Here is a 22,455-nt window from a genome sequence, read left to right as displayed (position 1 = left end):
CTACGTGTTTGTCTATTAGTTTTAAAATTTATTTCAAATGTTTTTTCACCTATTAGCCAGTAGCCACTGCAAACTATTTGCTCCTTACTTCCTGATCAACATATTTCTCTGCTCGATCATCAAGTACGTTCCTATACCCTTGGAGGTATGTATTGGATTGATACTTATTACATCTTTAGACTACCCAATATTTTAGGATAATGGATGTGAAGAATGCAAACAAATTAGATGGACAATATATTATATTATGGTAAAATAAGATGAATTTCTTATTCATGCATTAGTGTTTTATTTTCTGACTGATTATTGATGAGTATCTATTCTAAACAATGTAATAAATCTTTTTTAATACGCTTAATTAACAGGTTTAATTTAAGCTATTGGTTGCATTCAGCACATTTAATCCAACCTATAGATAACAAAGAAAGAAATTTGGGAGTGAGAGCCTTTGTTTATAAGCTTGATTATTTGAGGAGGTCGGTAGGTTATGTGGAGGAAAGATTGAATTCTCAAGCAAAAATCCACAGCAAAAGGATTAGAACTTTTCAGAGGAATTAAATGCTTTGCTATGAATATTTTCAATATAAACATTGATTTCTTCTTTTTCAATTTTCTGTAGGCTATGGTTAGGTATGAAAATTAAAACTAACTAAGGTAGAATAAAGAATAAATATCAATAAAGAAGGAGAGAGATAAGATACAGTTTGACCTATTTCTACTCCAATCTATCAACACTTGTGAATTTCTCCCCATCTGTTGGTGTTTATATCGATATGGAGAACCCTAAATCTAATTGGGACATTTACACAAACAGAAATTGTTCCCCCAATGGCAGCATGTCAATTTCCTATAGCCATGGATTCAAATCCATTTTTTTCCTTCAACTGCCCTCCCCCTCCCACCCTATCTGAACTTTACAAGTGCGACGGTGGTTTTGGATAGGTTCTATTTCCTTTCCTGTAACAGCCACTTCCATATATAATATGTTTAATATCATGACAGCATTTCACGAGCACAATGAACTTATTACATTGGAAGCTTTTGTACTATTCATCATTTTGGCACTCCAAATCGTATTGGTTTAATGTTTTGGTAATATCTCTTTTTTCCTTTTCACTTTTGATTTTTATATATTTAAATACTTATTGGTAAATATTGGTAACATTGAGGATGAAAACTATGTGTAATATATATACTGGTAAATTATTCATTTGTAATATGAAATTTTTAGTCTTATACTAAACCACTGTCAACAACTACGGTACGTTGATTACTAGCTAGATCCTTCAAATGTCAAGACCTTGATGTCATTAGGATATTGGGTACTATTAAATCAACGTCCGAATTAATTTTTTGGGTTAGTAAAGGTTGGTTGATTGATTTTTCTAAAAGTGTGTTGTTTGGGCAATAACAATCAATTTCTCTAAGTTTTTTTTTCCCCTTATTTCTGAATGATTCTTCAAACTCACCTTAACAGGCTGCACTTATTGAGCATTTTGTGAATGTAATTTCCAAAGTCAATTTCATTTATTATAATATTTTCAAATTTTGAATATCATATACTGTGCATGGAGTTATCGGATATACCAGTGATCAAATGAGAAACCACCTCAACCAATAGTCAGAAAATCACCAACCAGAAGATGAAAATACATTTGTGAAGAATTATTAAAATTTGTCTGTGCTAGGCTTGGTATGTGATTTTAATACTTTTCCCAAACTTCCCTAAATCTGCATTATTGCAATTTATGTCTTCAAAGATACCGAAAGTCTACATTTTTCTTTTAGTTTATAAATGTATAAATAAGTAAGAAGTGTATTGTTCATCCATATATATCTCCTATTTTGATGATATACTCTTCAAAAGCAGCCAATAGGAAGATGGACCGCAAAAAAAAAAAAAAAAAACTAACTTATTTTGACGATACCAAACAAAAAGTTCGCAAAAATATTTGCATATTTTGTGTTTCACTTTCATATGAAAAGGACAAAAATAAATACCTTCTGTTCCTGTTTCGTTCATCTGTTTCACAGCAGGTCCTCTTTGACTTGACCCTCTTATCTATCTCCTTTCCCTAGCTTATTTTAGTTTAGTATACTATCCAAAGCTTAGTTAAAATATCCATGAAAAGATAGTTTTAGTGTATTAAATAATCATAAAGTTAACATAGAACCAATGACGACACTGTTGTTTTTATCTTTCTTTGTAGTAATCTTTCAATTACATTTTGTATGTATAATGCTTCTACGTGAATTTGTTGATACCCCAGTAATCAAAAAGTACTTAGAAAATGATTTATATTTGGTTTTGAGGATAAGTTTGTAAATAATTGAAATAAAAGGAAGAATTTTAAACTCAGGTAGAGTATATTGGATTTGAGGGGCTAATCAAGACTGTTGGAGACCAGCACTTTTCAAGGCATTTAGTTCATCGTTGATCATCATCATCAGCGTTCATCCTCTTCATCATCATCATCATTATCATTAGTCCAAGTAATTCATTTTTAATCTAAACAAAACTAATTTAAACATACTTTTGTTTTTATATTAGTATATTTTGATCAGTATAGCGTTGTCCAAACTTAGAAAGAGTTTGAATCTGAAATAAAAATTTTATTATAAAAATGACTAAATATGTATTATTGTCCACCTGAATTTTCAATTGCATTTTTCTTGGGACAATAATAAGTTTCAATGTTTTGTAGGTCGAAAGTTGACCTATTTTTTATTTATTTATTATAGAATTTAAATTAAGGTATTTCAAAATCAAACTCGACTAATGTGTCAATGTGATCACGTCATTATTCTATTATTATATGAAATTTTAAATGTTAGTGTACTAAACTATACTATGGACCTCTTAAAAAAGAAATCAAAACGGATTTGTTAAAAAAATCAAATTTGACAGTTTTAAAATTAATATATTATATATATTATTTGAAAAGTATTTATTTTCCTACGTCAGCTAAGCCAAAAATCCGAGTGAAATTAACCATATATATTGTTTAGAAAAACAAAAATCCTAACAGCTTTGAGAATCCCCGAAAATTACTAATTAAATAAAGGTAATAAAATAGTAATTAATAGATGTTGAAAATTTAATTTAGATTAGTATAAAATCAGTGTGTTAGATGAATCTAAGAACAGAGGAGATTATATTAATTATTGTTAAACCATGTATGTGTGTTGTTATTTAGCTGGAATTAATGATGGGAATAATTGGAGCCAACTAACTCCACTAGTTGGATGGATTAGGTGGATTGATTCATCATCTTCGTGTATAATATGAGTCATGTATGACTATTACTTTTTACAATTTTTCTTTTTTGTAGGACTACTACTTTTGCAATTCTTAAATCTACACCATAAAGTTTATATTCCTTACTAAAATACACCAATAAAGTTTACCATTTTTTATTTTGAATTAATTATACAAGAATAACAAATCAATTATATTAAATAAATGGAGACATTTGTTATCGATTTTATATTAAGAAAACTTGTATGCAAATTTAATTTACCAATTAAATGGGGTATTTATTTGTAAAGAAATTGAAATATCATATAAATTTAATTAGTTATAATTATTTATAAAAGGTTTGAAGTATTGAAAGTTAAATTAAAGATTGTACTTAAAATGAATGGAAATAGTGTATAGTGTAGTGGTTAAATATAGGAATGAATGATTAGAAAGAGTATATAGAAGTGGGAATGTGAATGTTTTTGACCATTATGGTCGGAGTCCAACGCGTTATTTATTATTTATAATTGAACTAAAAGGATGAAATGTGGTTGGTCCTACGCGTTGTTGACTCACTCATTACTCACTATATCAACCTTTAAAAAAAATGTATAATGAAAACAGAAACAGGCGTCAACTCCTTGCCGCCCGCCTTATTGGAATAAATGGAACCCATCCCTCAGTCAAAAACAAACCCTCACCCTTCCATGCTTCTACTTCTCTCTACTCAAAACGACGTCGCGCTCTACACGTTAGCTTAATGGACACGTCTCTCTCTCATCTTGTTAGCCTAACTTTCTTTTTATATAAACCCTTCCCACGTACGATTAAAAAAAAATTTAAAACAAAATACGTGTTCGAGAAGGAACCGGCACCGCCGACTTGGACCGACCATATCTCCACGTCATCACTCTGAAAGCATTCATCCCATTAGAGTATCAACACGTGTCCCACTACTCCCAACGGCTAGTTCTTTTTTTTTAACCGCCAAAGGGAGATAAATGACACCAACGATAAAAACGCAGATTTTTCCTCCGAAATTTCCAGCGGATTCTCTAAAACGCGTGGGGTTTTTATTTTACTGTTTTCTAGTTTTTTGAAAAGTGAGAAATCCCCAATCTTTTTCCTCCCCTATATAACACACAGTATCGACAATTTTAAAAGCAACTCCGTAGTTTCCTCAGTTTCCATTTCAAGAGCTAAATCCTTTCTTTCAAAATTCGAAACAATACAACACAATCTTACATTCACATATTCCAATCTCCTTTTAATCAGGTTCGTTTCCTTCCGGATTTCTATTTTGGATTTCTTCCTTATTCGTCACTTTCAATCCGCTTTTCACAACTCTTCACTCAAATCCTGCTTTGCTTTCATCACATTTTTGTTAGGGTTTTTTAGGATTCGGTATTTTCTTTTTAGGATTTTTTTTTTTTTTTAGATGATTGATTGTTCCTCTTTTTCGTACATTGATACAGATAGAACGATTAGGTTTAATTTAAATCGAGTATTTGAGAATTGACAATGGCTTTGGGAAAGAAGACTGGTTGTTTGAAATCCAAGAGCGTCGTCTCTGCCGCTGATAAGGGACTGGATTTCGGAGTCGTGAGATACACTCGTGGTTTAGGAAGGAAGCGTGTCGTCATTTCTTGCCATGAGGAAGATTCACCCACCGACTTGACACCGAAGGCGCCGTCTAAGAGGCGCTGCAACGTTGTCAGTACGGCGGTGGAGGACGATAGGTCTCTGCTCGAGGCTCTGCCTCAGGAGATTCTGGTTAGTGCTTCATAGGAGATTGAAATCGTTTCGATAATTGTATCTTTCATTTTATTGTTGTTTCTGAATAGATTTTTCCCCCTTTCTCCTCTCCATCAGATTAGGGTTCTCTGCGGTGTGGAACATGATGATTTGAAACAGCTAATCCGCGTTTCGAAAACAATTAACGAAGCGGTAAGTAAATATCACTCGAATCATTCTTCATTTTCTTTCAGTCGGTGATTCAACGATTCTCATTAATTTAGGGTTTCGTTCACATTTACAGACTTTGATTGCAAAAGACTCGCATTTCGCTTATAGCACTCCCTCGAAGGTCCGTAGGTTTCGCACCGCCATTGAATTAGACGATTCCAGCGATTTCGACGAGATTGAAGCGCCAAATGCTTGTCCCACAAGACGATTCAGAACTCCATTAAATAGAAAGAAGCTGGCGGAGATATCCATAGCCTTATTTGCCGAAGAAGAAGATCAATGGCCAAAGAAAAAATTGCCCATATGGACAGAGATGTGAATTTTAACAACCCAGAGGCTCTGTAAATACAATCTGTATTCATATTGTTGTAGAAACACGGTTGTGGCGGTAGGAAGAAAGATGTAGTTAAGGATCTGAAATCTCAGATCATGGTTGAAGAAAAAGAAGTAGCTGTACATTCCCACTGACCAAATCTTCAAATCTTTCATTGAAGATGAAGATGGTGGGTGGGTTAGAAATGCATCTCTTTTTTTGTACAGGTATTACAGACAGGTTGATAGGTAAATTCGTTGATGAAGGGTAGTATTTTGGTTAGTCCCTTTCAAATTCTCTGATAAATTTGAACAGTACATTTGTATGTACTTTTTCTCTCATTCTTTCTTTATCTAATAAAAATCGAACCATAGTTTCCTCGCAATTTTTTGTGTCATTATTGATGTTCTTCCCCTTCATGTGTATTTTGCTTTTTTGTTTTTCCATAATTTGATAAAGTGTGGGATTTTGGGTTTTCTCTATTTCTTTCCTTTTTTGGTGTGGTGTGTGTGATGGAATGATTTGTAACGTATGAAAGATTGTAGAATTTGGAAATGGAATAGAAATTATGAGAAAGCAACCGACTTTGATTGACAGCTGTTTGTTTCTGCTTTTTACTCGCTAGAAAAGAGCTTGAAATTCTCAATTATATGTTTCTGTACAATCTGGCTGATGAACTGGCGAACCCCAAAACTTCCTCTCTTTGGAGATTTCAGTTTCCTTTTCAAACTTCAAAACATGTAGAAGAAACGAAGGAATTTTGGCTTTACATCTGTAAAGAAAGATTAAACCAAAATGGTGTTGACAATGGGTTGTCTGTCTGGCTTAATTCCGTAACTCACAGCTCAAATCTTTACTCAGGGACTCTACAAGAAGTTTCTCAAGCTTGTTTAACTTTGCAAAAACAGTCTTAATTTGCTTTAGTGCATGATTAATTAACTTGCTTAATTGCCAAGCGGAGCTTTAATTATTGGCTCTTGTTTGATTATTACTAGTAATGAAAATGGGATCGAATATTAGCTTCTTCGATAATACTGAATGGAATATTAGTAACTGCTGCTAATGATTCTTTTAGTGTTAATGGTTAGTGCTGGAATGATTGGTTCCTTTTAAAGCTAAACTTGTGCCACTTTGTGATGATTCTTCATTTTAAAATTAACTTAGTTTGCGGCATCATTCATTTAACTATGTGGGTTTTAATTATTTGGTGATTCCTGTCCATCTTATGAATGTTATATTTAATTAGGCTATTTTGTTGTTTTTAGTACTAAACAACTGAGGTTGAGTGGGAGTTGTCACACATTTCTAGGATACCATTGTTTTCCTTCTTTTTTTTTTCCTTCAAATTTTCATTCTTATCTGCTTTCAGCCGCACTTTTGGCACAAAGCTTGTTGTCGGTTTGTATAAAAGAAATATAATATATCAATCACTTGTTATTGTATGATATGTGAATTCAAATTAAGTGATAATCATGTTTTCAAATTAACTTGTTATTGTTTTATATGTTTCTAGTTTTAGCCTACATGATTCTCTTCATCGATAAACGAGTACAAACTTATCTTCAAACAATAATCATCATCTCAACATTTGATTAATTCTAAGATGTTTATTAATATGTATATTTTTCAACCTTACTTCTCTTCTCATCAGCTTTACTTTAGAGAAGATTGTGAATTAAAAACTGAAATCAAAAGAAAAAGACATGTTTATTCTTTGATGATAAATTGAACTCTCTTGACTGGCAAAATTCAATTCATATATAATCCCTTTAATTAAAAGAAAAAGTATGGTACTTTTTTTAAAAAATAAAATATAACAACACAAATATGAAATGGAAAGAGATTAAAGCCGAAAATAATTTTCTAGATCTATGTAATCCTTAGTAAGTTTGTTACTTTTTTTTCTTTCAAATAAAATATAACATCATGAATGTGAAATGGATCAGAAATTAGAGCCTAGAAATGCCTAGCAAACCTAAGGTTAATTTGGCATGTGAATTTGGTTTAATCCAAAATCTATCTCAATATCATACAAACAAACTTAAAAGTTAAAAGTTGTAAACTCAAAAGTTATATCATGCAACTCAACCATATAGATTAAACCATCCTTAAGTTGTGTTTTAGTTTTAAGTTTAAAAAAGAAAAATAAAATCTTTTAGCTTTTTTTTAGTTTTGAGTCGATCAACCAAGCTTCTCTCATTATACCAAAAGAATAAAGGTTTAGGTGAATTTAACATTTACACACTATGTAATCTCGTGGACACCTATTTTTTATGCAAAAAGTATACTTTGCAACAACTTCGAGAGTCACACCTATTAAGACACCATCAATATCTCACATATCTTAAACAAGAGTCTAACATCAACCTCAAGCAGTTGAACTAAATAATATTATACTAAGTCATTGAAGTGTATCTAAACACTTATACAGAAACTCTTACACAAGTCAGTTCCAACTTGGTGTCTGAGCAAGAGGAATGGGTGAAAAGAGTAGAAGGGAAGAGGAATGTGTAACACATATGATAAACCAACGAGGGAGGAAAGTAATGGAAATGAAAGGGTCCCAAAACCATGTGAAGAACATCCTAAAGAAAAGCATCTATATGATTCTAAACCGCACCCGCAGGTCACCCCACGCCCTCACTGTCGTCAACTCAACACAGAGTTGATGGACTAGATCTCTCTTGTCTCCCATCCCATCAAACTCTTGATTCACTCTCTAAACACTCATTTTTGGTCATTTAATTATGATTATGAAAGGTTTAAAAAGGATGTTCATAGTAAATACCATTTCTTAATCTAATTAATAATGAAATAAAGTAGTTGTTATTGAAGCTAATCATCACAATCAATCATATATAATCATTTATTCCATCGTTTTCTTAAAAGTAAAGCTTTGGTACTTTTGTGAAGCATCATTTTCGTTACCCAAAAAACATGGCCAAACATCACACATACACAAAATTAATCTTTTTTTTTTCTTAAAGGAATTTTCTTTTTAAGTTTTGTAATTGAAAAGTCTCTTTGACCCATAACTTTTTTTTTTTTTTTGGCACCATATAAAGCTACCGCCCAAGCCATTGAGGCCATAACTAAATATGGAGAAAAAGAAAACAAAGAAATTGAATTTGATTTATAAATTAATCAACGGTCTAGATTGAAGTGAAAAACAATTAATGGTATCACACCCAAATTTAGTTAGAATAATAGATGAGTATCTTTTATGTTTTTATATATTGAGTATGTGATCTATTATATTGAAATCCCTTTTAGACACACAAAGTCCAAAATAGGTATAAAAGTGGTTAACAAACCATATCATAGAAATGAGAGAGAGAGATAGACCCACGAAGCTACACAACTTTGAATGTCATAGAGCAGAAAAGAAAAGAGGAATGGTAGCTGTGGATGAAAGCAAACAAATTAAAGGTCCTTTTTTTGCAACAAACATGAAAGATGGAAAGAAAAGAAAGGAAAAGAAAAGAAGAGAAAAAGAAATAATTCTATTGGAAAGATTGATGTATTGATAATGTTCATGAAAAAAGGAAAAAAAAGTAGAATAATAAAGGGCACTTTTTCTTCCTCACTCATGGGTTTTGTCCATTTTTTAGTCAATTCTTCACCTAAATTATAGATGGCTACCACACCCAAAATCCTTCTGGGACCTCATCTCTTCTATTCAACATTTTGATATTTTTAAAATCAATTATTGGGATCACTTCCTTTAAGCTTCTTTTTTTCTTATAGATCATTAAGCCTTACTCAAGTACAAAAATAACATCTTTAATCCATTATTCTCATCAATTAATTGCCTTAACTATTGACTTCTATAGTTTTGTTTAATGTCTAATAATGGAAGGTTCATAATGCAATGGTCTAAATATGATCATAATATGTAGTTAATTAGAATGACAGTTTCTTTAATTATTAGAAGACCAAATGTGTATATAAGTTTTTTCCTTTTTAACAAAATTATTTCAAATATGAAGTGAGTTTATAATTATTTTTGCAGTGAATACTAAACATTATCCATTTTATTCAAATATTAGTCTACACATATACATGATATATGGAACTAAAAAACCATCATATCAAAATGAAAGTTAATTATAGTTTAGTAGAATGAAATTAGGAGGGTGTGAAAGGATAAAGCAACAATTCAAATAATATTTTAATTGTAAGTTGTAACAAACTCTTTTTAGTTCAATTGTGAAACAATTTAAGTGGACAACTTTTCAATTAGATTGCACCCACTTTTTCATTGCTTGGATCTTCCACTTTTACTTCAAAACTTATCATCATTATTTCCATGAACAATTTTAGATTAAATTCTCAAACAATAGAGAACCATTTACAGATTGATATTAATGTGCATGCTGCCAACAATGTTGTAAACCGATTCAATTGATATAAAAGAATTAAAATTGTGTAAACTTATTTATCAACGACCATAATACATTCAAATACCAATTTAATTGAGCTCTACTAAAGTGATTGTTTGATAGACTTAAAATTTAAGATATTATGTGAAAGGGGTTTATAAGTTGTGGGCATGGGGAGTGTTAAAAGAAAGGAGTTTGGGAGTGACAAATGGCGGACCACATTCCCATTCACATTCCCTCCATTGCAAATTGCAAATTCCAATGCTTCATAAACCCTAAATAATCGTACATTTAATTTATTCTTCTTTTTCTTCTTATTATTCTCTTCAATTTTTCACAAATGTCTTCTTCTTCTTCACTGTCAATTTTCTCTCATCCTCTGTTTTCAGCTCTTCTCTCTTTCTTCACTCTCATTCTCCTCTTCTTCCCTCCTTTTCTCTGGACTTCCCTCCTCTCTCCGGCGCTTGTCCTCGCCGGATTTCTCTTTCTCTCCCTCCTCCGCCTCGGTGCAACTCAACGTCAACGCCAGCGCCAACACCAACCCATCACCATCACCAACCCCCAACCCATCAAATTTACTCAACCACCAGAACACTGTACTGGTTGTTCTCCCATTTCTTCCTGCTTCGAGGAATCTTTCGTACAATGGAATGTCAGAGCGCCGTTGGAGGTTATTTACGAAGACTACGAGGAAGAAGATGAAGAAGAAGAAGAAGAAGAAGAAAAAGAAGAAGGTGAAGTTGAAGTTGATGAGGATAAGGATAAGGATGATGGGACGGTACTACACATGAGATTAAATTCAATGGAGAGGTATCCTTCTCTGTCGCTGTATTATCCGGAAACGGACTCCGATAGCTGGTCCGGGGCGGAAGATGAGATGGAGAATGTATGTTTTATGTGGGATGATGAAGATAGGGATGAACTCATCGAGATTGCTTTGGATAAGAAGAGAGTATCATCGGAGTTTTTTCAGTTGGAGGAGGAGAATTTGATCGAGATTGATATTTCTCCAACCGCTTTCCCAATGTTTATTTAAATATGTATACACAATAAGGTTTTTTTTTTTTTCTTTTTCATTTTCCGATGCTGTTCATCAATTCATGTGTTGCATCATATCACATATATAATCCCTATTCAATTTGTGTTTCCAATTTGGATACTAAAGGAATTGTTTCTATATAAATATGTGCATACTTAGCTTGTTGGATATACCCTTATTTTTACAATCAATTTTTCAATCATAATTTCCCTCCACTACCTAATTTTAGATGTCTATTTTCAATGATGATAATAATAAAATTAATGTAAACAAATCAGGTAATACTAATATTAGTGATATGGTTTGAAGTAAGAGATGAACATTAATTATACACCGTGGATTTAAGGTATACCAATAAGAAAGAAAAAAAACCATAAGGAAATATTTTTTATAATATATAACAAACTCTTAAGTTTACTAATATCCATGTTTTGAAGGATATATATCAAAATTAAATAAATTTTAGAGATTTAAACTTTGAAAATATTGATAAGTATAAAAATCAAATGTTATAAAATAGAAAGGCATAGTTAAGTTAAAAAGTGGAAATTACGAATCATGAACTTAATTTAGGAGCAATATATAAAAGTTTGTTTTTAGTACAACAATGGTTCAAATATGGATCAAAATGTCAACTTTTAAGAAAAAAAAAATTATACTAATTACGATTGAGCTAAATCTTAGCCAAGAAGAGATTGAAGATTATAGACTTAAAAGTTGAAAGATAAAAATGAGATTTAAAGTGAAGATTATTTATTGAGAAACGTTTTATAAATGAAAGTAGGAATTAAAAGGTGGGACAAAAATGAAACAGTGATAGATCCTCTTCCCCTCCCAACAAAATTAGATTAAATGAACCCAGCAAGGCCCATAACACCAGGACTTTTCCGGCCTGCATATCAATTGAGCCTACCCATATGGGCTGTAATAATGGGCTTTAGTTTGTAACCCTACCTCATTTAATTAAAAAGAGAGAAATCGTCTACGGTATACATTACTAAATTTCCCTACCCGTTTGGCATCACTTAATTCCGCAGGGAAGAAACTCTTATTTTCTGTTTAAAAAAGTCTCAGTCATGAAAATTGACCGTTAAAAAATGGCGTCGCCCGGACTCGAACCGGAGACCTTCAGTGTGTTAGACTGACGTGATAACCAACTACACCACGACACCATACAAACAGATATTACCACATTACCTAATATCTTATAATCTCAAAGTGTTAAAATTCTAAAAACAACATTATTATATTTTGAAACTTAAAACGCATTAACATCCTCAATACAAATGAGGCAGAGAGTAAGAAATAAGAAGAAAGAGTTTAAAGATTATGATGAGAATTAAATGAAGAAGTGAAGAAAAAAATGGGACAGATTTAGGAACATAGGGACATGTGCCACGTGTAAGACTCCTAAAGCAGGCCCCAGGCCTCCCATCACATTTCACAATTAATTTAAGTTTAGTGTAAACAAGATTAGATAATGATGTGGACAATGAAGAGAGTGATTTGTTACATATTTAAACACTAATAATACATAACATTCTCCCTTCTATTCTACTTCTTCAACATATAACTTACACCCTCACTCTTCAAAATTATCAATTACTTTTATTTCTTTCTTCATCCCTTCTATGATCTTGTCAATGATGTGGAAAATTTACCACAGAGATATTATATGACCTTGTTAATATAGATTTCTTTAGAAATGAATCTTGAAAAAATATTTGGGTGTGAAGAGGAAGGAAGGGAAGAAACGAAGGTAGAAACAATATATGTGTGGTAAGTGGAAATTAAAAGGATGTTGAATAATTTGGAAAGTTGGAGTTGGAGGCATGTGCTTTTTCTTCAACCATCAAACAGTTTGAGTTATTACACATTACACTGCCCAACTAAAACCCCACCATCCTCCTCTCTTCAATACACTTCATAATCATAATCATAAGAGAAGTTGCCTCCACATTCCCCCAAATATATATATATATGTGTGTATTTCATTTTTACACTCCCCAGTCCCCTACCCCTTTTTCAAAAAGGATAATTCCCCAATCTCTCATTTCATTTCCTTTTCTTATACTTTTACTTTACTACACATTTTCAGTTGAATATTACGTCAATTTTTTAGTGTTTTGTTTATTATTATTACTTTGAAGTAGTAGTGGAAAGGTATAATGATTTTAGATGTGACCCACTGCAATACATGCAATTTAATAATTGTTGATGATAATTATTATTTTAATTTTGACCATTTTTATTTTCAACTTTTTTTTTTAAAAAAAAGGGTAAAGTGGTAAATGTATATATCCAACATTTCAATTTCGTTTAGATTTGTAAATCTTTGATGTAGTCGGCTGCTTGTCTCCTCTTCAATTATGAATTTTACATGCGAGCCGTTCTTCTTTTTTATGCCTAACTCTAAGTCCAAATTTTGATGCCTAACTCTAAGTGAAAGTGAAAGTGAAAGTGAAAAAACCCACCTAAATATAATGTTCAATCTTACTAAATTAATTAACAATACCCATTTTTTCTACATTATTATTCTTTTATATCTCTACCAACCAACCACTTCATTTAATTCATAACATAAAACTCATGCTAAATGCTTGTTTATGATAAATATATATATATATATTTTGTCTTGTTCATTTTCTTAAAAAAAAAATTATAACTAAACAATTAATAATTATATATGATCCCAAAGTTTCTTACATCATGATTAACAATAACTAATCAACTAATTAAAAAAGCTAGATATGAATAAGTAAAACGAACAATACATTCAACTCTCAACACATAAAACAAAAATTTTAATTCAAAAACGTCATGACACTAAATATACTTTGAAACCGAGGGAACCTCCATACCGACTTTAAGCATATCAACCAATACATTGTGGTGTAAAAAATGTTAACGTTGACTTCATTTATTTATCCATCTATTTTCTAGTTTAATTTTTATTTTGATGTTTTTTTTTTTTTGACAAAAGTATGTATTGCAAAGATAAAACTTATGGACATTTCCATCCTTGTTGTATTGTACAGGTAAATACCATTTCACATCTTCCTTATATTTACTCTATCATTAACATGATTAATAAAACACATACATTGTCTTTTCTTCTCTCACTAAAAATAAAAGAAAAAAACAATTAATATCACCATATTATCTAAGAACTCAAAACAAAAAGTCTGAAAATAAATATATCATTATTGTGAACGAATGTTCAAACATTAACATTGTGTAAAAATTGTTTTTTAAATAACTCGTGGTTGTAAAAAGTGAATTCATGTCATAAAGTATTTTTTACTTTTTTGTTCCTACATGATAAGTATAGTAGGGTATATATATATATATATAAATTTGTATGGAACCGATTGAGAGTTTACAGTGTTTTGAATTATTTTTGAAGAAAGATATATATAAAAATAGAAGGCATAAACTAGAATCTTAGACATAAATTAAATTATACTGGTTTGGGCAATTAAACTGTCATTAGTGGAGAGGAACAGTTCATGATCTCTTTGATCATATCATATACCAAATAATAATAATAATACTATGATTATGATTGGAGAAACAAATGAAATTGAAGGTAAGTAGTTAGAGAAGAATAAAAAAGGAAAATGGAAGGCATAAGAATAAGGAAGGAGAGAGATTAATTAAGAGTTAAATAGATGGGGGGGGAAGAGGTATAGTTTGATGGAGTTGAGGACAGATAGTAATGAGCTGGTAATGTGATTGGTGATAGTAAGATTGAAATAAATTAATGTGTTTAATTAGTGCATGATTATCTTTAATCATAGAGATTCGGGAGCATTAGCTGTATGGATGAGCTCGTGGAATTGAAGACGAGAGAGGCCGTCACGTGACATCCTTCATTTTAAATCAATAACCCATTCATCATCATACTCATTATTCCTTTTAAACACAACACAACACAACACACAAACCCTCTTCTTCTTTTTCTTTTAATATTTACTTAATTCATTCATTAATTACCATTATTAATTCAATTAATCACTTTCTCTTAGTCTCCTCCAAGTCCTCTTCCTCCACTCAAAACATTACCCATCTCCCACGTGACCGCCACAAGACCTTTACTTTCCCATCCCAACCCGCAACCAATCCTTATTTCTTATTACAATAAACAACATCATCAGATTCAATATACCATCAACGTTTTTTTTTATATATATATACACACACAAATCAGTGGATAAAATGATAGGCTTAAGCTTTTAACAAATGTTTTAACATCCTATCAAACTAGATAGATAAGAAAGGTTTTGTGTTCACGATCTAATAACGTGTATCGATTTTCATTTGTTAAGTATTTTACATAATTTAAATTTGAAACCCACAAGTGAGTGTGGACTTAATTAATGAAATAAGTAAGAGTTAATCACAACTTATTTTAAGATTCGAAAAACTTTGTTTTTTTTTTAAAAAATCTAATAGGATTATGATAAACACGAAATCAAAATTTATATGGATATATCCCTTTAATTTAATATAAAGTAAATAAAACTTCTAACTCTCATTCACTATAAGGTTCTTTATCTTTGACTTTAACATTAAAGACAATTTCTTTTGTAAGTCATATTTTTCATGTATCGTTGTTTGTAACGTGAATGTCAATTTTGCTTTTTTTTCCATTTAAATTTAACATCAACACTAATAATTTGATTAGTTGCAATTGTTGAACCTAACAAAAAAAAAAGCATGTTGTATTGGTTTATAATTATTTGCATATTAGGCTTTTATTTAATTACCTTGAAGAAATTAAACAGTAGGGGTATATATATCATACCAAGTCAAGTATGCACATCTCTTTTGAAGATCACCTATTACAATTTTCAAATCATTGGTAGTCAAGTAGTGAGTAGACTACTATTTGACATTGAATAAATATACAATGTAAATGGTTTAATTCATGTCATGTGAAATTATCAGAAATCATATCTCAACAAAGCAATCTAATGGTTCAAAAAGGATACATATAGAGAGAGGGAAAAGGAAAGAAAAGAAAAAGAAAAAGAAAAGCAATCTAATAGGAGGCTTAGGTTCATAAAGACCCTACCCTTATTATCATTATAATTTTGACATAGACCCTCCACTAATTAATTCAAGTATTTCAAAAATACATTAAAATTAATATCACTTTTAATTAAAAAGAATCATTGAAATTTTTACTAGATGGAGATCTTGACAACCACTTCCACAAAAATCATATCAATTTTTGATGTTTCATTTTACATATGAATTAGCTAATTGTTACATATATCATGCTTTAACGTTTTCCCTCCTTAAATAATATATATATATATATGTTAAACCCTAAATTTGAATTATAGTGGAGTAAAAGTTTGATATTTTGAACCCTAAATTTACTAATAATAATAACAAAAAATAAAGATGAACATGGAGTCAAATCAACTTTGTTTGGTTTTGAAGGTGGAAAATGAATTGAACCAGTTGAAACTCTTTTAGTGTCGTTTTTTTTACGTGGGTTAGGTTTGGATTTGATGTTAATCAAGGTTTGACTAATCCCCTAGCTAACTTGAAACTTTATTTTCATAGATCTATATGCGATCCAATTTAAATTTACTAAAACTATTATATATATATTATATTATTATATTTATATTCATAAACTTTTAATCGGATCAATAACTTTTTATTTATAGGATTTTATTATAACTTTTAAAAAAAACGAGGAGTAAAAATGAACGATGTGATTAATGTAAAAGGACATTGTTTCTATAAAAGGTCGCTTTTGATGTGTATTTAACAACGGTAGAGGATGATATTTGATGCCCATCTTTTGCATCATAACATTTTATGTGGTTATCAAATTATTTCAACTTTTTAATTATTTTTTATTTTTCTCTTACATTATCAAATATTTTATATTACAATCATCAATTTATTCGTATATTTTATATTCCATTTAGTTATATTTTTACTTATCTTTACATTAAAGTAAGAATTTGAATTGCATAGATATGTAAAAGCAAAACAAATGTAATAGAATTAATACTAAAAACAATTAGGTGTAACTCACCCCAATAGAGTATGCTCTTAATTGAATTCAAATTTAGAAATTGGAATTTTTAAAATTAGTATACTAATAAAGAATTGATTAACTAAGTCAAATTTAAACATTTTACAAATTAAAATATGCCTTTTTCAATTTTGGATAAAGTGTCTGCATTTACAAAAAGAGGTGAAATATATATATATATGTGATGATGAGATGAGGTGAGGTGAGGTGAGGTGAGAGCGGCTTTCACATATAATTCCCCGTAGCCTCAATATTCATTTTCACCTACAAAACCATTTTTTCTTTCTTTCTCCTAATTTAAAATTAATATGTAGTAAGTAATTAACATATTCCATATATATATATATGTTTGGTTTTGGATGGGAGGGTAGGTGCATATATTAAACAAATATAAATGGAAACAAAAAGTTTTGGAGGAAGCGATAATTGAACAGAAATGATTAATTATTAAGATCATAAATGTAAGTGAAGTCAGATTGAAGAAGGGAAGGGAAGGGCAGTAGCCGGGCAATCCGCTGCCACAAACATGCTCACATTTACAGTCTATCAAACCAAACAAAGAAAAGAAAAAAAAAAGAAGGAACAAAACAAAGGGAACAGCTTACATGGCTCCAATTGATTGGAGGTGTGGAGAAAGATAAATGGTAATGGTACATCGGTTACTGAAGGTTTACTTTTTAATTTTTTGAAAATATATCTTCATTTTTATAGACCATATTACAAAGCTTGATTTATTAGGGGTATAATAATTAGGTGTAGATGTTGGTTAGTCTGTGCTTCATCTTCATCAAGACTTAAATAAACGTTTTCTTTTGAAGTTAAAGACTAAAATAGATTCCTGGAAAGTTCAAGTTCTAAAATAGAATAAGAATGAGAGTCTGAGATGAAAATAGGATTTGATTTTCTTTTTGGTTTCCTCTGTTTCTTTCTGCTTTTTCTATAATACGCAATTAGTTGGCTTTCTCACTTTGGCTCTTCCCAGTTCCCAATCGCTACAAAAGATCCCGTTCTTTTGTTTTCTATTATTTGTTTCACAAGAGAGCACTGAGTCAGCTCGGTCCTCTCTTTCTTTACTCTGTTTCTCTCCTCTTTCTTCTTTAACTGGATATAGGATCCTCATCTTTCACAACCCCCGTTTTACTCTTTCTTTTAAAGCCCTTTTCATTCGGCTTTTCAAGTTCTTGTAGCTTTTTTTTTTCTTTTTTTCTTTTTTTTTTTTTACTTTTTTCTTTTCTTTTGTGTTTTTGAGAAATTCCTGAACCAGCTATTTTTGCTTTGTTTTCCACGTCCAATTATTTTCCCTTTTTGTTTAACAATTCAATCTTCATTTTGGTTTCAATTACTCCTCGTTTCTGAGAAATCTTGGGGGTGGATTTTTCTCATTCTACAACTGTTCTCATATAATTTCTAAACAAGTACATTTTCGAATTCCAATTTTTTTGCGGAGGTTTTCTGTTGATTTTCCTTATGGGGTTTTGAGATAAGTTGATTTGTTGTGGGTTATTTTTTTTTTTGAGGGGGAAGAATGAGTTCGAAGAGGAGGAAAGGGTCAGGTGACTCGGATGAGTCGAATCGGGCTGGTTCAATTTTCCCAGATGAGGTATTGGAAAGAGTTTTGAGTTTGGTGAAATCTCACAGAGATAGAAGCTCTGTGTCTTTGGTTTGTAAAGATTGGTTCAACGCTGAGCGGTGGTCTCGAACTCATGTTTTCATTGGAAACTGTTACTCTGTTTCGCCGGAAATTGTAATCCGACGGTTCCCGAACATTCGGAGTGTGACACTGAAAGGGAAACCTAGGTTTTCGGATTTCAATTTGGTACCTTCAGATTGGGGAGCTGATATTCATTCATGGCTTGTTGCTTTTGCTTCAAAATACCCAATTCTTGAAGAATTGAGGCTCAAGAGAATGACTGTAATGGACGAAAGCTTGGAGTTTTTGAGTCGTTCCTTCCCAAATTTCAAAGCCCTTTCAATGATGAGCTGCGATGGCTTCAGCACCGATGGCCTTGCCGCCATTGCCACTAACTGCAAGTACGTCATTTCTTTCTTTTAAAAACTCTGATTCATTACGATGAGATCTGGGTTGTTTGGGGAGATCCCTTTTGTAAGAACAGAGAATTTTATTATATATTATGAATTATTTTTTCCAACTTGGAATATTGATTTCTTTTGTGTTAGATGCCTCCACAGAAAAAGGATTTTCTTTTATAAAAAAAAAAATTCCGTCATGGTTATGAAATTAAAGCAATGTTTGGTTGGTTTTGTCACTGATTCGTTTCTTTCAATTAGCTTTATAAGGGGTTGCTCATGGACACCACCCAAACAGTATCATGTCGGAATCATATTGAAAAGTTATGAACTTTATTCATTCATTCAAAATGGAATGGGAACTCATAATACATACAGTTGTACTGCGTATAATTCTGTTATCGGTGCTTATTAGAGCATCAATTCCTACTGATTGAACTCTGATGATAAAAATTTTCTAACTTTTGCTATCTCCACCTCTCATTTTTCTGTTTCTCTTTTTTCTTGGATGCGACATCTAACCTGCTTTTTTTTTCCTGTCATACGGTCGTTGGCATTTCACATCCTTGCAACTTTGTCTCCATTATTATCAACTTTTAATTAACTACTAATGATATGGGAAGATCAGTGATTGAACAAATCTGCCCTTCTGCCCATCTCTTTCTACAGGAATCTTCAACCTACTGCCATGGCTCCCACTGATTTTGCCACCTCCCCAAATTTGTTGTCTTTAATGAAGCTTCAATTTTTTGGGGCGGGGGGTGACTGTGTCTTTTATTTATTTATTATTTTTCAGGTGGATACTGTTTAGTAATGCTAATGAATGGCGTTGAGTGTATTGTCATAAATTCTAAAACTTGTGATGTAGACATAGAAACACGACCTTGTCAACAGTTATCAAAAGTAGAAACTGATGAATGTTTTCTTTTTTACTAAATGTGTTCTTGAAAATGATATTGAGTAAATAAAGCGAATCTCTGACTTCTTAATTTGGTTCCAGGAACTTGACTGAGCTTGACATACTTGAGAATGACATTAATGACAAAAGTGGAAATTGGCTGAGTTGCTTCCCAGATACTTTGAAATCTCTGGAAGTACTTAACTTTGCAAGTTTGAATAGTGATGTTAGTTTTGAGGCCCTTGAGAAGCTGGTAAGAAGGTCCAAATCGCTGAAGGTTTTGAAGGTCAATAGGAATATAAACTTGGAACAATTGCAGAGGCTGCTTGTTCACACTCCTCAGCTAACGGAGTTAGGCACGGGCTCTTTTTCGCAAGAGATCACTCTCCGGCAGTATTGTGACCTTGAAGAGGCTTTTAAAAGTTGCAAGAATCTGCACACTCTCTCTGGTTTGTTAGAGTCGACAGTGTTGTATCTCCAAGTTCTTTTTCCTGCCTGTGCAAATATAACTTTCTTGAATCTTAGCTATGCTATTCTACACGGTGGTGAACTTGCTGGACTCCTTTCCCACTGCCCCGTTCTTCGCCGTCTTTGGGTATGCCTGGGTTTTATTTTCCCTTCCTTTCCTTAGTTCAATATTAATGAGTTTGAGAGGGAGAGCAAGGATTATGCAATGCAGGCACCTAGGTTCCTTCTATGACTGTTCATACTTGAGCTCTCTAATATTATGTTCCTGGTGCAGGTTTTAGACACAGTTGAAGACAAGGGACTGAAGGCCGTTGGACTGAGTTGCCCCTTGCTTGAGGAACTCCGTGTATTTCCAGCACATCCATTTGCGGACAATTTAGTCCATGGTGTAACTGAGTCGGGGTTTCTTGCAGTCTCTTATGGCTGTCGTAAACTCTGTTACGTTCTCTACTTTTGCCATCAGATGACGAATGAGGCTGTGGCCACCATTGTGCAGAACTGCCCAGATTTCACCCATTTTCGTCTCTGCATTATGAACCCTCACCAACCAGACTATCTTACAAAGCAACCAATGGATGAGGCCTTTGGTGCGGTGGTGAAAACTTGTTCTAAGCTGCGTAGACTCGCCATTTCAGGCTTGTTAACAGACTTAACATTTGAATACATCGGGAAATATGCAAAAAACTTGGAAACTCTTTCAGTGGCTTTTGCTGGAAGAACTGACTGGGGAATGCAGTGTGTTATGAGTGGTTGTCCAAAGCTGAAAAAGCTGGAGATCAGAGACAGCCCATTTGGAAATGCAGCTTTGCTTTCTGGTTTGGAGAGGTACGAATCCATGAGATCACTATGGATGTCAGCCTGCAAGGTGACGATGAACGGGTGTCGAGTTTTGGCGAAGCAGGTGCCTCGGTTGAATGTTGAGGTCATTAAGGATGATGGAAATGACGAGTGTGAGGCTGAAAGTGTTTATGTATACCGCTCTGTTGCAGGTCCACGTAGAGACGCCCCACCTTTTGTTCTCACCCTCTAATCCCTGTAAGTATTAAAGGATCATTTGCCCCTTACAAAAATGAAGTTTGGACTTTGGATCATTTTAACAACTTGATAATTACATTTGGGACCTTTCCATCTTATTAATCCCCCAACATCGGACAAGAAATACATTCGAGTCGTCCCAAACCCTGATTATTTGATGAATAAATTATGGTTTTACCATATAAATTTGATCATTCACTGCGTTTCTCTTATTAGAAATGTTCCATTGTTTATTGCAGAGGTGAATGAAGTGATAACTGGGGCCCAACATCCATGTTATTGGAAAAGAAAGATCAAATATGGAGAGTTACAGAAGTTTGTAAAGAGAAGAAAAGTCACTTCGCTTTACTTGGGCAGAAAGTTCCCAAAATGGTTTGACAATAAAAAGCTTTTAAAGAGGATGATCTCATGATCCGACTAGAACGAAGTAGAGAACAGGAAGACATAATCGCAGTTGAATTCTATTCAAAGCAGAGGAGAAAGAAGTGTTGAAACCAGAAAATGGGAGGATAAAAAATTTGAAATGTGAAGGTGTTTTCTTGGATGGAGAATTTGGAGAAGCCAAGAAAGAGATTGGAGGCTAAAGTTGTGTTCTGTTCCCATGAAAGGGGCAAAATCCCATCTGGTTTCTGAGTAATGATTATCTATTCCATGTTTAGGAGTTGAAATAATTTAATTTCAGAAGCTTTTTTCTTTCTTTCTTTCTTTCTTTCTCTCTTTAAATGCCATTCCGACACATCGGTTTGTCTCAATTGGGATGGTGTATTCATCATTTTGGGAAAAATGACATGTAGTTGATTTGTAATTCATCCCAAGTTGATGAATGCCCCTAAATAAACCAAAGAATTTCTATTTTTGTTTGGTTATGGATACAATGATATTCACTTTTTTTTATTCGGAAATGAGTAATTAGAACATGTGGGAATGCTGAAAGTAAGATAAGAGTGTCCTTTTCGGTGTGCTTTATGGGTATCTTATTTTGTTTATTTATTGATTCTACTTAGTTTTGTAATGTGACACTCATA

The 22,455-nt window shown here is 32.2% G+C and overlaps 3 protein-coding genes and 1 non-coding gene across 6 annotated transcripts; 3 read left to right on the top strand and 1 right to left on the bottom strand.

Moving 5' to 3' along the window:
* Nucleotides 1-4,355: 4,355 nt before the first annotated feature.
* Nucleotides 4,356-6,113, top strand: LOC101211140 (F-box protein At4g05010). Of its 2 annotated transcripts, XM_004134682.3 has the most exons (4): nt 4,356-4,516; nt 4,717-5,014; nt 5,114-5,188; nt 5,280-5,995. In XM_004134682.3, the coding sequence occupies exons 2-4, from the start codon at nt 4,763-4,765 to the stop codon at nt 5,523-5,525; spliced, it is 573 nt and encodes a 190-aa protein (XP_004134730.1). In that variant the 5' UTR covers nt 4,356-4,516; nt 4,717-4,762; the 3' UTR covers nt 5,526-5,995. The 2 variants fall into 2 exon arrangements, with proteins under 2 accessions (XP_004134730.1, XP_031744056.1); XM_031888196.1 differs by lacking the exon at nt 4,356-4,516 and having other exon boundaries at nt 4,526-5,014; nt 5,280-6,113.
* Nucleotides 6,114-9,983: 3,870 nt separating this feature from the next.
* Nucleotides 9,984-11,108, top strand: LOC105435960. The gene has a single exon (XM_011659891.2). It carries the CDS (start codon nt 10,242-10,244, stop codon nt 10,935-10,937), a length of 696 nt encoding a protein of 231 aa, XP_011658193.1. The 5' UTR covers nt 9,984-10,241; the 3' UTR covers nt 10,938-11,108.
* Nucleotides 11,109-12,038: 930 nt separating this feature from the next.
* TRNAV-AAC lies at nt 12,039-12,112 on the bottom strand. Its single transcript has one exon. It is a non-coding gene; the product is annotated as a tRNA-Val (tRNA).
* A 5,350-nt stretch (nt 12,113-17,462) lies between these two features.
* Nucleotides 17,463-22,367, top strand: LOC101206425 (protein AUXIN SIGNALING F-BOX 2). 2 transcript variants are annotated; one of them, XM_031887273.1, is made up of 5 exons: nt 17,463-17,645; nt 18,526-19,032; nt 20,030-20,522; nt 20,670-21,430; nt 21,670-22,367. In XM_031887273.1, exons 2-4 carry the CDS (start codon nt 18,527-18,529, stop codon nt 21,423-21,425), a joined length of 1,755 nt encoding a protein of 584 aa, XP_031743133.1. In that variant the 5' UTR covers nt 17,463-17,645; nt 18,526; the 3' UTR covers nt 21,426-21,430; nt 21,670-22,367. The 2 variants fall into 2 exon arrangements, with proteins under 2 accessions (XP_031743133.1, XP_004134961.1); XM_004134913.3 differs by having other exon boundaries at nt 18,519-19,032.
* The last annotated feature ends 88 nt before the right edge of the window (nt 22,368-22,455 follow it).

This window comes from Cucumis sativus, chromosome 6 (assembly GCF_000004075.3).
Source record: "Cucumis sativus cultivar 9930 chromosome 6, Cucumber_9930_V3, whole genome shotgun sequence".
Taxonomy (NCBI): domain Eukaryota; kingdom Viridiplantae; phylum Streptophyta; class Magnoliopsida; order Cucurbitales; family Cucurbitaceae; genus Cucumis; species Cucumis sativus.
The sequence above is the reverse complement of the archived record's forward strand: the minus strand, read 5'-3'. Positions and strand labels throughout refer to the sequence as shown.